Source organism: Patagioenas fasciata, chromosome 3 (assembly GCF_037038585.1).
Source record: "Patagioenas fasciata isolate bPatFas1 chromosome 3, bPatFas1.hap1, whole genome shotgun sequence".
Classification (NCBI taxonomy): domain Eukaryota; kingdom Metazoa; phylum Chordata; class Aves; order Columbiformes; family Columbidae; genus Patagioenas; species Patagioenas fasciata.
The window spans coordinates 15529315-15546088 of record NC_092522.1 but is presented as its reverse complement, the minus strand read 5'-3'; the positions used below and the strand labels follow the sequence as shown (position 1 = coordinate 15546088).

The 16774-nt window shown below is 47.9% G+C and overlaps 1 protein-coding gene across 2 annotated transcripts; it reads left to right on the top strand.

Moving 5' to 3' along the window:
- The first annotated feature begins 2941 nt into the window (after positions 1–2941).
- OVOL2 (ovo like zinc finger 2) lies at positions 2942–14374 on the top strand. Of its 2 annotated transcripts, XM_065834915.2 has the most exons (4): positions 2977–3131; positions 3827–4017; positions 6250–6439; positions 12168–14374. In XM_065834915.2, exons 1-4 carry the CDS (start codon positions 3032–3034, stop codon positions 12476–12478), a joined length of 792 nt encoding a protein of 263 aa, XP_065690987.1. In that variant the 5' UTR covers positions 2977–3031; the 3' UTR covers positions 12479–14374. The 2 variants fall into 2 exon arrangements, with proteins under 2 accessions (XP_071661960.1, XP_065690987.1); XM_071805859.1 differs by lacking the exon at positions 3827–4017 and having other exon boundaries at positions 2942–3131.
- The last annotated feature ends 2400 nt before the right edge of the window (positions 14375–16774 follow it).

Here is a 16774-nt window from a genome sequence, read left to right as displayed (position 1 = left end):
AACCATTGATCCCCCCACCACCTGTTGGTGGGTTGGAGAAGGAGGTGCAACTGAGACAGCAACACATGGCTGATTCATTGCTTGATCCAATCTCTTCCCTAAATGACGAGAGTCAAATGAAGCATATTTTAGTAGTCAAATTGTAAAGATGGCTCTCATTGTGGTTTGACCCTACAGGGTATTTTGTGCACTTAATTTGATTTACACCCAAAATGTTAATTTAATGTACTGGATTTTCTCCCACACCCAAGTAATACTGAAAATTAAACAGGATCCTACAGAAAGGTTTGTGTGCCATTATCTTGTTATCATTGTTATTTATTGAGTAATTACAGTGCTTGAGCTGTGCATGCAACACTGCTCAAGCAGCTGTGTGGAGAAGGATGCTGGCCCCTCAGTGACATGTCCATGGCATCAGGTGTGGCTCCTTGCAATGGTGTTGGTGGGCGCATGCTATGAGCATGCTTCCCAGGCTCCACTGGGGTAAAAAATACCAAGGAATGGTATTCTTAGGAAAGGCAGCATCATTTTCTTCTGGGCTACGGCCACGCAGCACCAAGGTTTGGTCAGCATTCAGTATTTCCACCTGCTAACTCAAGGGGAAGGTAGCCCACTGCTGCGGAGATGCTCTACTCTGTGGAGGTGGTACCTCTCCATCCAGCTCCTCTTGCCTTGCTGAAGGCTGCAAGACCTTCTTTTCACCTTGTGCCTCCAATGGCTCTGGGCACACCACAACCCTGACCACTTGTGTCAGGCCTCCAGAGGTGATAATAATAATAATTTAGTTCCTTATTGAGCTGTGCATGTAGGTGCATGTCTGATTTGGAGCACCCCAATTAAATGTGTGCTCCAGGACCTCACTAAATGGGAACCTCAAAAGCAACATTTGAAAAAGACAAGAAGACGTTAAAGTAGTCGCAGCAAACTCTTGGTTCAGGAGTGCTGTGATTAATGTCATTTGCTACCTCTTTCAGCTTGAAAGACAGGGAGTGGTTAAAATAAAAGAAACCTCGAAAGCATTGAAATAAAATCAATTAAACCCATGTACCTTCATTTTGACCCAAAGCAAAATCTCAGACATAACACAGAAATTACATAGCCTTAAAGAGAAAGAGAAGTTTTAACGTGTGGTATTGCTGAGGTATTGCCTGAAGGCATGCTGAGGTGGCTTCTCCCCTGGCACTTGCAGAGACTATAGACTCTCTGCAGGAGCAGAGGGAACAAGTAGGTGTCCCCAGCCCACTCCATCACTCCCAGGGATTGTCCCATGGGTGAAGGATCAGGGCTTAAAACCCATCCTGGAAGACCAAGTGTAGGGTGGTGGGGAAACTCCTCTGCTGCTTCAGCCTGTGGGATGATGTCTGTGCCTGAACATTGGTCTGGTAGACCCTCCTGAAATAGGGTACAGCAGACAGGGCTGCTGCAGCTCCCGGCTGGGATTTTCTTCCTGGAAACACCAATTGCTTTGGGATGCTCAGACTGGAGGATCTCTCTGGTGTGTGACACCAGGTGTGGGGGGTAGGGCTGGGGATCCTCCATCTCAGCACCTTCCCTGGGACTGCAGCTGCTCCTACTCCTCCAGGCAAGAGCTTGCACCAGTTTACCCCTTGATAAAGTCTCCAATGGTCCCAAAGTAGTGGTCCTTGCCCCAAAGAGTTACTGAGGATGTGCATTAAGCAGAGTTCTTTCATCTGGCCATGTTTGATGGTGCATCCTTTCCAGAAGCTCCAGACCCATTGAATCTTTGTCTCAATGAATGAAATGCTGAAACTCCCATCTGTTTACCCTGGCCTGTGCTTTGCTGTTTTGGAGGAAAGCAGCAACCATAGAGAAGAGCGATACCATCTGAAAGGCCTCTTCACACAGGGAAACAACTTTCTCTGCTCAGCCCCACGAGCCCACACAACTGCTTCAGTCTGGTCCTGGCTCTTCTGCAAGGATGTGATCAGGGAGGAGGCACCAAGTGCGTTTCCACTGCATTTAATAAGAAAGCAGATTGAATAGTAAGCGTGAGGTGGGAGAAGGCACCCTTGAATTCTGTTAAATACCTGAGGACACACCATGCACAGACTTTACTGTGCTTGGAGACTTTCCAGTGCATTTTTGTGGGTTTTCTTCTGTTTCTTATGCTTCCTTCCCCCCACCCCATCCTCTTCTATTTTGTTTAGTTTCCACTTAGGGAAGAGGAGGAGAGGACAAGAGGCAAATAAAAAAAGAGGGGAGGGAGAGAAAATGCTGAGGCTGTGACACGTTTTCCATTTTAAATCAATGACTGAAACAGAATAAAACCTTTAAAAAAACACCAAACAAACAAACACCACCCCCCAAAAAAAAAACCAAACAAAAACACAAAACCAGAAGAAAGGCTTGTCATTAAGGAAAATAATAACAACAGCTTTCCCTCTGCTGCTGCCCCGAGGACAGCTCAGCCTCTTCCCGGGCTCCCTGAGGAGCATTCCCCTCCGCGACCTGCCCCGGGGGGGCCCTCAGCGCAGCCCCCCGTGGGCGACGGGACGCGCACTGCGGGTGGAAGCACCCCCGGCACCCCCCGGGCGGCGGGCGGGCAGCTGGTCCGGCCGCACCGGAGTGGCCGCCAGCGGGGCGGCGGGCGGCGGCGGCAGCGCTCCGCTCCCTTTTCTTCTTCTTTTTTTTTTTTTTTTAATTTTCAGACGTTAAATTCTTTTGCAAACATTCATGCCTTAGGAAGGGCTGGAACAAAGCTCAGCTGCTCCAACCGGTCGGACAGGTAAGCAGACTTGTTGACACCGTTATGTTTGCAGCACGCATGCTCCTTCCCAAGTTTCCTGGTGCATTTTTCTATTCCACCTTATGAAACTTTCCTCCCCCCCCCACCCCCCTTCCCCTCTCCTCCCCTTCCCCTCCCCGCTCCTCGGCGGCTCTGCCCGGTGCGTGCGGTCCCGCTCACCGCGGACGGCAGCGCAGCGCCCGCGCCCCGCCGGGCTGCGGGCGGGCGGCGGCTGAGCTGCCGCTCCGCTCCGCTCCGTGCCCAGCCGTGCCCCCTGCCCTCGCCATGCCCAGAGCCTTCCTGGTGAAGCGCCGGAGCCCGCAGCCGGCGGTGCGCAGCTGGGATGGGCTGCCCGACGAGGAGAGAGCCGACACCTACATCCCAGGTAGGGCGCCGACGTGCTCCCTCCCTCGGCACCGCTCGCCGCCGGGAGGGAGGGAGAGTGGTCCCCGCCGGACCCCAACCCTTGCCTCGGTCCCCGGGGGCTGTGGAGGGGGCGGGCGGGGAAAGGGGCTTTGCCGGGCCAGGAGAGCCCCGAGGGGGCGGGCGGGCAGCGGACCGGGAAGGGCTGTGCTAAACGTCGTGGGGGGGGATCACGGGGACCCTTCCCGCACAGTGGCGGGGGTGCTGGGTGCTGGCCCCGCCGGACGATGCCGCTCCCATGCCTGGCACCATCTCCCACGCCGGCGAGCCCCCGGGCATGGGGGGGACAGTGTGAGTGTCCTGGAAGGTGGGAAACCTCGTTTGCATGAGAAAGGTGGCGGGGGGAGGAGAAGGACCCGGGCTGTGTAGGGGGCTGATGTCTTCCTGGCCTTCCCCTCCCCTCCTCCTCCTCCTCCTCCTGCCCTTGCCCGGGGTATAACGGGAAGGCGGCGGAGCTGGCTTGTTTGAACTTTGGGACCGTTCGTGTTTGAGTTTCCGATTGCAGCGTGAGCCGGGGATCCTCCCCCGCCTCCCGCGGCCCGCCCGCAGGTTAAACACCGGGGCTCGGCGGCTTTTCCCCGTTGCCACCGCTGCCCCCCTCCCCTGGCCGCGGTTCCGCGATCCCCTTCTTTATCGCATCCCGCCCCCCCGCTGCAGGCGGGATCGGCTGCGTGCTGCTGGGCTACGAGGACAGCTGCAGCCTGGAGAGCAGCGGGAGCAGCGGGACCCGGGACGCGGAGCCCAGCGATCCCCCGACGCCCCAGCCCGCCCCCGGCGACTTGGGCACGGCCGGGGGGATGCTGCTGGACCTGGCCGTCAAGCGCCCCGTGGTCAGGTCGAAAATCAAGGTAACTTCCCGCAACCATGTGTTCTCTTCCCCGGTGATGGGGTGACCCCACTTGGAGGGCAGAGCCCAGCTGCTGGCTGGGACACTGGGTGACAACAGTCCCTTGGGCTCTCTCTGCTGGAGGTTACAGCACCTGTCCCACACAAGGAGATGGAGGCCTGTGAGACCAGCTGGCTGTAGGATGGCAGTGGCAGGGCAAGCCTTGTAAGCGATGTACCTTAATCTTCCAGTGCCCTTTGCTTTCCCTTATCCTCGCCTGGGACATGCTGCTCCTGACCTGCTTGGCTTGGGTCCCACAGGAGCTCTTAACCCAGCTGGGAAGGACCAGCCCTGGCAGCTTAGGAGTCATGCCCCATGGTGTGTGGGTGGATCTCGTTCCTTAATGTGGGGTGTCCTTAAAAGACTGCGTTCTAGGTTGTAGTCAAGGGGAGTTGTCGTGAACCTTCCAAATGTCCCCTTACCCTCTTCACTTATCAAGATACCAGCTAGGAAAAGGTCCTCCTCCAAAGCTGTGAAAGGCCATTACCACCTCGAGGTGTACTTACAGGGTTGGGTGAAATGAAGCAATTACCTGTCCATTAACTTAACTGGAGAGTCTCTCTGCTGCAAGGACTGGAGCTCGTGTTGACTGGGTGTCCCTGGGCAGAGCCAGGAAAGCAGAGTGGTGATTTCAATCCCCAGGCTGAGAAGAAGACTGGTCTTCTCATGGTACTGGACAACCCAAGACCAAGCTCCCAAAGCACGATGGTGATACATATGGGGTGACAGGACCATGTCTATCTCTGAACATCCAGGGTTCCCCTCAGCAGAGGCGAGGCCAGGCCACCTCAGTGCTAGGAAGGAGGAGATGTGTTTACCAGTGGCTAGTTAACACCCCATTAAACCCTGGCTGTTGCTTTGCCAGATGGAGCTGTAAAAATTCCCACTGTCTCTGCTGAGATCACAGCCTTTCGGCCACCATGTTATTAACCTCATGATTAACACTAGGTTTTCACCCTGCTTGTATGTAGCTGCATGAGTCTTACCTGTTGCCCAACAGATACTTCCCAGCTGCCATCCCCCCTCTAGTTTCACACCTCGTGGTTTTGCAGCTGACTTTTTTTTAATCTTTCTTTACAACTTTCCATAGTAAGTGAAGGAGTAGGATGGGAAAAATAAGTGGCTCTTCAGGAAAAAGAAACTCCAAATGTATTCCTTTATGAAGAGCTTTCCCCACTGCTGTTTGACTTTAACCTACTTTGTATAATTTAACCTGAGCTATTAGCACAGTCACAGCGAAACCTCATTTCAGCAGTTGTGTTTTCTCATCATGCCACAGAAACTCGCCAAAAGCACCACGAGAGCCGATGGACGTGTGCGTGCGGTGCTGCCTGCTGTTCTGGCTTTCGCTTGGCCCAAGAGGCTGGTGGCAAGCAAGTCTGCTCCCCTATGAATAATTAAACTAATAACGAAATATTTGCATCTTGTAGACGTTAAGCCTGCCCTCTGAGGAATGCTCTTCCCAAGAGCTGAATCATCAGTGTCTCCCTTAGTCAAGTTAGGTCATGGTGTTGGCGCAATATTTTTGGTGTTAGGAGCGGGAATTAGGAGTTTAACCCCTAATGACACTCAGCTGTTAATTAACAAGCCAGAGAGACCAACAGGAGGAGGTAAATGCCATTGTTTCATTCTCTGCTGATTCAGCACAGTGTGTGTTGGTTTATCTCATGAAACATACCTTTTTTTTCCCTGCTGGCTGTTTTTTGAGGGACCTATAGCAGCTGGAAGCATGATTAGCAAAGGCACCACATGGGTATGATTTTCTCGTATCAGGGAGGGCCTTCCATCTCCCACTAGGAGAGTGCAGGAACAAACATATGCGGCCTCAGCGAGACATGCTTGTAGCCTAAGCGCATGTGCTTATGGATGTAGCTGAATGAGGGTCCCTGCCTCTTGAAGGCATCCAGCACACAGGCTTTGCTTTAACCCCTGGAGCCAAGCTATGCAATATCTGTGGAAGTCCCAAACCACACATGTTAACAGTCACCCATCTGATTGCAAGGGAAGCGTGAAAGTTTCACCCAGCAAGAATCTCTTGAATGCTTTCACTTTTCATTTTGAATATATCCGAAGTATTCTTAAATGTAACAATGAGCCATCCGTCCTTATTTTGTTAGTTTTCTTATTTGTTTGTTTTCGTTGTTAATCTTTGTCATGTCGATGCCTGCTCACCCAGTTCTCTTCCATTCCCTAGTTCACCACTGGCACCTGTAACGATGCTACGGTGCATAGCTGCGAGCTGTGTGGCAAAGGCTTTCGCTTGCAGCGGATGCTCAACCGTCACATCAAGTGTCACAGCCAGGTGAAGAGACACTTGTGCACCTTCTGTGGAAAAGGCTTCAATGACACCTTTGATCTGAAAAGACATGTCCGGACCCATACCGGTGAGAACATGTTCCCTGGGGGCTTGCAGACACCTCTGGGTAGTGGGAGTTGGGAGAAGGGGTGGGATGGGACTAGGATGGGGGCTGAGGGTAACCCGGAAATATAATAATACAAAACCCAGGTAAACAACATTTGCAAAAAATAGCTGGAATGTGATGGAGGAAAGGGAGAGACATGAATGTGGACAGATAAAAGTCCTGGGACTAACGAAATCTGAGAACTAATAAAGTCTGTTAGAACTGCTATGGTTGCATGAGCTGGCATCCAGGTCTGGTGTAGATGTTGCTGTGTGCTGCCATGCCTGGGTCAGCGAGACTGGGATAGCCCACCCAGGAGAACCCACCTGTGATAACTCACCTGGGATAACCCACCTAGGGTAACTCATTGCATGTTATTGCGAGTCCAGCATGTACTAGTGAGCGCAGGCAGGTGTTGGATGAAAATGCTTTGCCCTCTAGAGGCAATGAGCAGCAGTTTCTTGGGATCTTTTTTGGCGAACCTTTCCTGCTGGCTATCCTGCAAGGTGGGCTTATGGCTTGATTTTGGCACCGTCTGGAGAAAACAGAGTGCAGTTCATGCTATGCTTTTTTAGGGAAACTGACACATCTGACTTCTGCCAACTCTGTGCATTGCAGCCCCACCTGCTTCAGGCTACCAGCTCCCACAATCCCCTTTTGGAGCCGTTTCCCTCTGCATATCCAGCCATTCAGATCAGTTTGGCCACTGATCCTCTACTCGTTGTGTGGGTCACAATATGGGTTGAAAATCAGGAAGAGTTGGTTGAGAATCAGGAGCAGTGGGTTAAAAGTCTCCCAACAGCAGTTCCTGCCCTGGATTGAGGGTGGGTAAAAAAAGTTACCTTCAACCTGATCTAGTTCCCTCCTCCCTGCTTGCATCTACGCCAGATGTACAGGCATAACTGAGGATGCTGTGATTTAAGCCCATGATGGCACTGGAAGAAAGAAAAATCATCCCTTTCCCTTTTCTGCTCACTCTTGCTCCCAGGGATGCACTTTCTCTGGCTGCTCTGCAGTGGGTTCAATGCTCGAGCCCACCCCAAACAGCAGTGGTTTTGTTTCTTTGATCGGTTGCCTCAAATCCAGCTAAGAGAAGTACTTATCCTAACTTGGAGCAGGGAGAATGCCATGTTTGTGTTTTGCTTTTTCTTAGTAGAAGTGATGGCTTAAACACGTATCAACCGCACTGTTCCCAAGCAAGGCACTTTCTGGCAGACCAAGCTGCCTGTGCTTATGGAGCTTTGACTTTGCACTGTAGAGCATGCAGAAGATGCATCCACCACATCTCCTGGGCATGTTCCAACTTTCCAGATTTGTGGTTAGCTACAGGACCTGCTGATTATTTGGGCTTGCTCTCCAATTCCCCGTTTTTGGCTCAGGCACCATTACCCAGATGATCTACCTGGACACATTCCTGTTCAATCTGCTCTAGGTGAATCTGCTTTAGCAGGTGGATTGGACTAGATGATCTCCAGAGGTTCTTTCCAAGCCCAACCATTCTGTGATTCTGTGAACTGCTAGAGGTGACACAAGTATGTTGATGGGCAGGAGTTGTTTCTTAGCAGTAGAGCTCACTAAAACAATTCTACCCATTTAGGTGGGAAAACATTGATCAGAGCCAATGTTTTTTGCTCTTTTGGTTTGTCTGCAAGGCTTTCATGTGGAAAGGAAAGCTGCTGGGTGTGAGCAGGGAGCTGCCACTGGGGTATGGCTGATGTGTTGAGTTGGTGCTTCTGAAAGAAGTGATTTTTTAACCTCTCTGGTCATCTTTTGAGATTCAGAAACTAAATCCAAGAAAGTCTCTGTTCAGAAGCTAAATATACATATATGTTGTGGCAGCTAGAGTTGAAGTCACTATGCAGGAGTGGAGCTGATTTTGAGAAACTCTGGAAGCGAACAGGGGGTGAAAACACACTGTCCAGGAAATGTGAATCTTACGGTTAGATTGTCCCCAAGTTTACTAGAAGCAATCTGGCATCACTTTTTCTCCTTTCCAGTGTAAAGCCAGGATGGACATTCATATATATCGTATTTGCCTGATGCATGGTGGGGGCATGAAGGCTGGCTGCAGCAGCAGTACTAATATGTATTGTGTATTGGTGTTTATCTATCTCTGAAAACGGTTGTCTTTTTTATGCCAAAGTTGATTGCTGTTGAGGAAAGCTGGACTATATTTGAATGTTACAAAGAAGACAAACGGGCTGGAAGTGGTAGTGTGGGTTTTATGTTTTGTAGCTACAGGTGCTCATCTACATGTGCTCCACTGGCTGTTGGTGTTTCCAGTGGAAATTGTTGTGCAGTGTTTGTAACCAGACTGTGCAACAGTAGGGTAGTGTCAGAGAGAGTGAAAGCCAAATGTCCCAGCCTAGCTTCATGGCATAAGCAGAGTTACACATTAAAGATTAACTAATACGCATAGTAAAATCAAATTTTAAAATGTTTCCTAAGTAAAGAAGAAGTTGCCACAGCCCTAATGGTCTGTGCCATCCTGGCATGATCACTCATGCACTTGTGCCTGTGGAGCACTGCTGGTGTCACGAACCAAGGGTGATGGGGGTTTAAATAGCCTTCAGATGAGCATGAAATGGCACCCAAAATTGCGTTTGTAAAAGATACATTTTTGTGTGTGAATTCTAATGAAGATGTAGAGTTTCTTTCCGTTTGCAGCCTAATGTAACTGAAGCAGTCTCACTGCAGTAGGCATTAGGAAACTTTAGGCTTGGTAGTCTTGTGGAGGGCCACAAAAGTTATCAGGTGGCTAGAACAGCTCTCTTATGAGGTCAGGCTGAGAGAGTTGAGGTTGTTCAGCCTGGAGAAAAGAAGATTCCATGGAGACCTTATTGTGACCTTTCAGTACTTAAAAGGGGCCTATGAGAAAGATGGGGACAGACATTTTAGCAGGGCCTGTTGTGACAGGACAAAGGATAACGGTTTTAAAAGAAAGGAGGGGAGATTCAGAGCAGACATGAGGTGGGTGAAACACTAGCAGATTGCCCAGAGAAGTGGGCAATGAAATGAATGAAAACATTCAAGGCCAGGCTGGACGGGGCTCTGAGCAACCTGATCTGGTTGAAGATGTCCCTGCTCATTGCAGGGGGTTGGACTGGATGAGCTGTGAAGGTCCCTTCCGACCCAAACCACTCTATGATTCTATGACTGTGTGAGCCAGTACACCGGCATAACCTCGTTTTACAAGACTTGTAAAAATGCAATCAGGATGCTGCTTATTAGAACTTCTGATCAGTTTGGATTTCTGGTAGAAAGATCAGCAACTGCGTGGTGAATTTGACACAATCCAGTTACAAATTTATAGCCATGTGTATGGACACGTGTGCTTTGCTCTTTTTTGCATGGCACCATAGGACTGATCTTCCACAGGCTCGCGTTTCACCTTTCATTGGGAAAACAGGGGTTTAGGTAAATCCTTGCATCAGTATTAAGGCCGTCCTTTGCTTGAAAACTTACCGAGCTAGTCTAGTAAGTAAAATCAAAACTGGTTTAGGTTTTTCTCAAGAGTCACTAAACCTTCAGCTATTTGTCATGCAGGTATGGGCAAACGTCCTAATCTACAAGAAGGGCAACAGGGATGACCCTGGCAACTACAGGCCTGTCAGCCTCACTTCTGTGCCTAAAAAAATAATGGAGAAGGTTATTCTGGGAGTTACTGAGAAACATCTGAAAGACAACACAGTCATTGTTCACAGCCAGCACGGGTTCATGAGGGAAATGTCCTGCTTAAAAAAACTGATTTCTTTCTATAACAAGGTTACCAACCTAGCTGACCAAGGGAAGCCTGTTGGCATGATCTTTTTGGATTTCGGTAAAGCCTTTGATACTGTCTCTCACACTATCCTCTTGGACAAGATGTCCAGCACACAGCTGGGTAAACACACAATGCAGTGGGTGAGCAATTGGCTGAGGGGTTGGGCTCAAAGGGTTCGGTGAATGGGGTTATGTTGGGCTGGTGACCAGTCACTAGTGGGGTTCTGCAGGGATCCGTCTTAGGGCCAGCGCTCTACAATGTCTTCATAAATGACTTGGACACAGGACTTGAGAGAATACTAAGCAAGTTCTCTGATGACACAAAACTGGGAGGAGCTGTTTACACTCTCGAGGGCAGAGAGGCCCTGCAGAGGGATCTGGACAAACTGGAGAATTGGGCCATCACCAACCACATAAAGTTCAACAAGGGCAAGTGCTGGATTTTGCACCTGGGACACGGCGACCCTGGCTGTACATACAGACTGGGGGACGAGATGCTGGAAAGCAGCTCTGCAGAGAGGGATCTGGGGGTTCTGGTTGACACCAAGTTGAACATGAGCCAACAGTGTGCCCTGGCAGCCAAGAGGACAACCGTGTCCTGGGCTTCATCAAGCACAGCATTGCCAGCCAGGCGAGGGGGGTGATTGTCCCACTCTGCTCTGCACTGGTGCGGCCTCACCTGGAGCACTGTGTGCAGTTCTGGGCACCACAGGATAAAAAAGACATAAAGCTACTGGAGAGTGTCCAGAAGAGGGCGACAAATTTGGTGAGGCGTTTGGAGAGGAAGCCATATGAGGAGTAGCTGAAGTCCCTCAGTTTGTTCAACCTTTAGAAGAGGAGAGTGAGGGGACACTTCATTGAGGTCTACAGCTTCCTCACAAGGGGAGGAGGAGGGGCAGGTGCCGAACTCTTCTCTTTAGTGACCAATGACAGAACCCAAGGGCATGGCAGGAAGATGTGCCAGGGGAGGTTCAGGTTGGACATTAGGAAAAGGTTCTTCATCCACAGGGTGCTGAAGCACTGGAACAGGCTCCCCAGGGAGGTGTCACAGCCCCAAGCCTGACAGTGTTCAAGAAGAGACTGAACAACACCCTCAGACACATGGTGTGAACTGTGGGGTTGTCAGATGCAGGGACAGGAGTCGGACTCGATGATCCTTGTGGGTCCCTTCCTACTCAGGACATTTTATGATTCTATGATACTTGGGGGTAGTTGTTAAATTGGTGTTGCTTGGTGGTAAAATGGTTACACTTTACCGCTATTTTGATAATGTTTGTTGTCTGTACTGAACAAAACTGCTCAGGCACTCAAATCACCAGCCAACCTCTTCTCCCTCCTCCAAAGTAAATGTACATATTTCTTTCATCTTAATGCACTTCTCCTCTAGAACTTGAGTTTGTAATCTCAGTCAATCAAGTCTATATTCTACAGAAATGTTCTCATTGGTTTGAAGGACTGTGATCACTGTGTTTTCATTTAGGGCTGCCATTCATTGAAGCCTCATTAAGCTTTGCTCACTAAAAGGGAAAAAATTAGCATCTTACTGAGATGCATGATTTCATTCGTTATAAAAGCCAAAACAAAAAGTTACCTGAAACCAATAGTTCCTAATCACAAGACTTCAAAAAGTCAGGGCTCTGAAGAAGTCAGTTTTGCAGGAGCTGACAATGGCTTCTTCTTTAGGACAAAAGCCACCGATGCACATCTGTTATCCTCAGCGTCTACCGACATCCCCTTGAAACCTAGAACGGTTTTTTGTTCCCAAATATATCAACCCATTCCTGAAAATTTTAGCCTGAAAGGAAGAAGTTTTGTTTAGACAGATAGTTCCTCAGGCTATTAGCTCCCTGCTGTGAGGTATTTGCTCAATAACTAATATGCCAGAGCATTGCTCATAGCCGGGTCCTTAGCAAATCAGAATGGTAATGGCTGTCTTTTAATGTTGCAGGAATTCGACCTTACAAATGCGAGATTTGCAACAAAGCCTTCACGCAGCGCTGCTCCCTGGAGTCTCACCTGAAGAAGATCCACGGTGTGCAGCAGCAATACGCCTACAAACAGAGGCGAGACAAACTTTATGTGTGCGAAGACTGTGGCTACACAGGCCCCACGCAGGAGGACCTGTACCTGCATGTTAGTAATGTTCACCCTGGAAGCGCTTTCTTGAAGAAAACCTCAAAAAAACTTGCAGCGGTTTTGCAAAATAAACTGAGCCCCGTCCTGCAGAGGAACTCCAAAAATGACGACAAAGATGAATAATATGGTGGATTACAGTGGGCTAAAGGAATGAAGTTTACATATATATATATATTATTTTTTTAAAAAACAATTTTGAAATAAATCCCTGAAATGAAATGGACGCTTTTGTTAACAGAACTCTCTTGATGTCGGTAGTACCTCAACTTGAAAGAAATTTTCCTATATTCGATGCAAACATCACTTTTTTATCTGGCCAAAAAAAAACGGAAAGGTTGGAAGAGGCGGTCACCTCTCGGATGGAGCATTTACTGAACTGCCGTTTAGGCAACCTGTTTTCTGTTTCAGCTCTACCACATGTCTGAGTGGCCACTGACAAATAAGTTACCTTCCCCCAGTGTATTTTGTAAAGATAATAGCAGTTACCTCCCATACAAATTACTTTGAGAGGTTTGGGTGAAAAGTGCCATGTAAGAGCAACTACTAGTACATTGTTCTATGCAAAATGAATTAAAATGGTGTTAAGAATAGGAGTCCATTGTATCAGCAAATAAGACAGAATGTGCAAATAACCTTAACTCTGGCCTCCATGCAGTAAAATAATCATTTCTGGAAATGTGATCCAAGATGAGCTGAGACTTTTTTAAGGATGTGGAACTTTTTCCTCCCAAACTTTCTCTACTAGCAAATGGCATTATTCCAGGGCAGACTTACAATCATGTTTTAGGTACCTTAAGCTGTGAACTTATTTTATTATATTTAGATTTAAGTGTAACCTTAACACTCCTGGACTTGTCATGCTCACTTTGGGGATTATTACAAAATCCTTTTAACATACATCAGTATCAATCCAGAAACCCAAAGAAAATCGTTTAATGACTTGAAGATACGTATTTTTTTGCGAAGATGAAATGCAATTCTGTATTTTATGGTGTGTATGTGCACGTGTGTGTTCATTTAGGGCTTATTTTTCTTCTTAATGATTAAGCTCATTAATACAACAGAGCAGTGCAAGGCAGTGAAGAGGGACACTTAGCCTGTCTCTGCCTCATGGGATCAGCGCAAACCTGCTGGCAGGAATCTGTCCTCTCATCCATAACCACTGTCAGTTTAGAAGGCTCCTGGTGAGATAGGAAGCAGGTGGCGATGATGATGAGGGACTGGTGCTATGTGTCTGTGTGTTGAGGACTCACCTTATAGTCCTGCTCCGGCTCTTTGTTGACCCAGGACAACCAAGAGGATAGCCTGTAGGGACTACTGAGTGTGAATTTTGGGATTTAAAGGAAAGGGAGAGGGATGCCCGTACAACTCACATTGCTGAAACCGCCTGACACTTTGAGACTTGTCAGAAGCTGCTGCAGCCCTTGCCGGGCACTTGAGTGTCTTATACTTGGTGTGACAGGGCTGGGTGGTGGCTTCCTCAGCAACCACAAGCTGCTCTGATCCAGGCGCATATTATTCACCTGACTCTTAACTTAATGGACACAGCTGCCAAACAGGTTTTTTTTTTTTAAATCCGTTTAAATGCATGATAATTAATGGATTTAATTTGTAAATTCCCAAACTTCATTTTGTGCTCAAAATAAAGCTGGACGCTTGGGGAGAATACACTGTATTCTATATATGTTGAAACGATAGCTGAAAAGTAACTCACCTAAAATACTGTTATAGCCAGGACCTTCATAATCATTACTACTAAAATGAGAGATTCTGAACATCTCTGCAGGAATCATTAAAGAGTCTTCTCAATTTGCCTCAGTTTTGTACAGGCATCTACTTGGGTTTTAGTGGGTAAAAGCTTTTATGAGTTTTAAAGGATTTGTAATGATACTAATACTTTATTCAGCACAAATGTTGGTGCTTGGGACCTTGAAAACAGGGATAATAAAGTGACGCTACTGTGTAAAGAACAAACTTGTCGTCCTATGTAACAAGAAAATTTGCAGAATGCTTTAATAAATGGGAAGTCCATACGGAAAAAAAAGCATCTGAGGTAAATTAGAATATCTTTCTTTTGCAGAAAGAGCTAAAGTTTATGCACTGATCCCTAGTTCTGAGAACATGCCGTTTATTATTATTATTATTATTATTATTATTATTATTATTATTATTATTATTATTATTTGGTGTAAATAGAAGGTTGCCCACCCTGAGCCAAGCATGCATGCTTGCAAATACATGGGCAACATTTCCCAGGTGAGAAGACAAGTGTTAACAGCAGATCCAGCCAGTTGTGCTGGTGAGACTCCCCTATAACTCACCAGTGAGGGCTCAGTCATGAAACTCGAGTTCAGCTCCCAGGTGGGACTGGTCACTAAAGTCCATCTGAGCAACGTGACCGGCGTTCACCTTCCCGCAGAGGACTCGTGCTTTACTCTGCTGAAACCTCAGCCCTTGCTCCGGAGCAGTGGAGGTGTGGCTGGAACCCTCCCTAGCTAGCTGGAGACATTTTGTGTGTGTGTGTGTGCACGTGGTTTATTTTCCCTCCTGTAGCACACATTACTTTTGATTTCCCTCCAGTATTACTGCTGAAGCATGTCCCTGCCCAAAGAACTACAGACACATCAAGGTGGTCCATCCATGTGATCTCGGTCAAAGAAAGCATCCACAGCAACAGAGAAAAGAAGCGGGTAATAGTACACAGAAGAAAAACAGCTCTGGATGGAGAGCAAAGCCCTGACAAGCTGGATGCTACAGCTGGAGCAACTGCCCTGATTATCTGGCTGTTTTTTCTGCAGATGACAGATAGGCCCTGTAGCAGATGCCTTGGGCATGTCTATTGAACAGTCTGGCAAGTCCGTTTAAACTGGGCACAAAGTGGGTTTGAGGTTGTGTGACACTGGCAACACCCATCTGCCTGTTCGGTTATGGGAAAAAATGGCACCAGATTGTGCCTCTAAAGAAATGTTCCAGAGCTCCAACAGGGATGTCAGAGGCAGACAGGCCAACAACCTCCACAGGTACTGCCTGAGGGCTACCTACCTCCTCCTGGCTCTTTGGTGGTACAGACACATCCAAGACTTAATAACAGGTTTACAAACTGATATTGTCAGTGACGCTTGCAGCCTTCCTCAGACACCAGGCTTTTGTTAAACACACGAACATAGGGGAAGCCAACAGGTACCTGCACTGCTCAGGCTCCAAACTTGTCCTTATTTACGAGGAGGCAGCATGAGGCTGAAGTCTTACATGGTTCAGAGACAGCTGATGGCTGTATGATGCACTGATGAAGGCAGCAATCCCACCCAAACACTGCCCAACTGCTCCGCACTCTCTCAATTTATCTAGTCTAAAGCACCACTGCAATTTCAGAATGTTTTGTCACCTCCAGCTTCTGCCCAGGGCATCTTCCCTTTTGCTTATGCCCACCCTCCTGGTATCCACAGAGTTATCTTTCACAGAAAATAGACTGTGTTCAGTGGTGTCAAACCACCCACTTGCTAAAATTCTGTGATGTGGTAATGTACTTGTAAAACAGGTAGAACTGAGCGCTCACACAGCCTTGCTGTGGTTAGTCATCTTTGAACCTGCTTTCTCAGTCTCCTTGATTTGTCTTTTTCGATAGAAGTCTAAGCACAGAATAATCACACCATCACCAGGCCAGGTCTGAATAAGCAAGTACCATTATAACTGAGTTTCATTGCGCAGGTTTCCACAGTTCAGAACTCAGAAGGAACAGAGATGAAGCATTATAGAGCTTCTTCAGCAGCAAGCCTGCTCATTAGTATCTTTAGGTATGGTTCTGGCTGATTTTTTGAAGCTTATGGGTTGGTTGTATTTTTATTTGTAATCCGCAATGATATCACAAAAACTTATACATACAATCTAGAGAAAACAAAGAGAATGAGGGGAAAAAAGCTTTCCAGGTGCGCAACGCACAAAGTAACACTGCCCGACATCATCAAGGCTTATTGCGTGTCTTATAAACATTTTTGGAAAAAACAAAACAAAACCAAACCAAACCACAAAAAAAACATACCCCCTCCCCACCCAATCAGCAGCTCTTCATTCCTCAGAAGGCCCTGCTTCAGAGTCACAAGGGTGCTTTTAGAGAAACTTCCTCACACCAGCAAACGTGATAACTCAACACTGGAGAGATCGTTCCACACAGGGAGGCTCCCTGTTGGCTCAGCCCCGCAGCAAAGCCAGGAGAGATAAAGGCAGTTGCAGACTTAGCCTGCTCAGAGCCTCACAACCTGAGGTACAACACCTGCTTACACCCCCACGGGTCTTTCGTGTGAGGCGTGCAGCCTGTTAAAGAGCCTGAGGGAGGAGCCACTAGAAGTAGCTGAACTTCCAACTTCTCAGAAGGCTTGCTGGAAATTTCTAAGGGAATCAGTTACAATTTTGCTCCTTTTT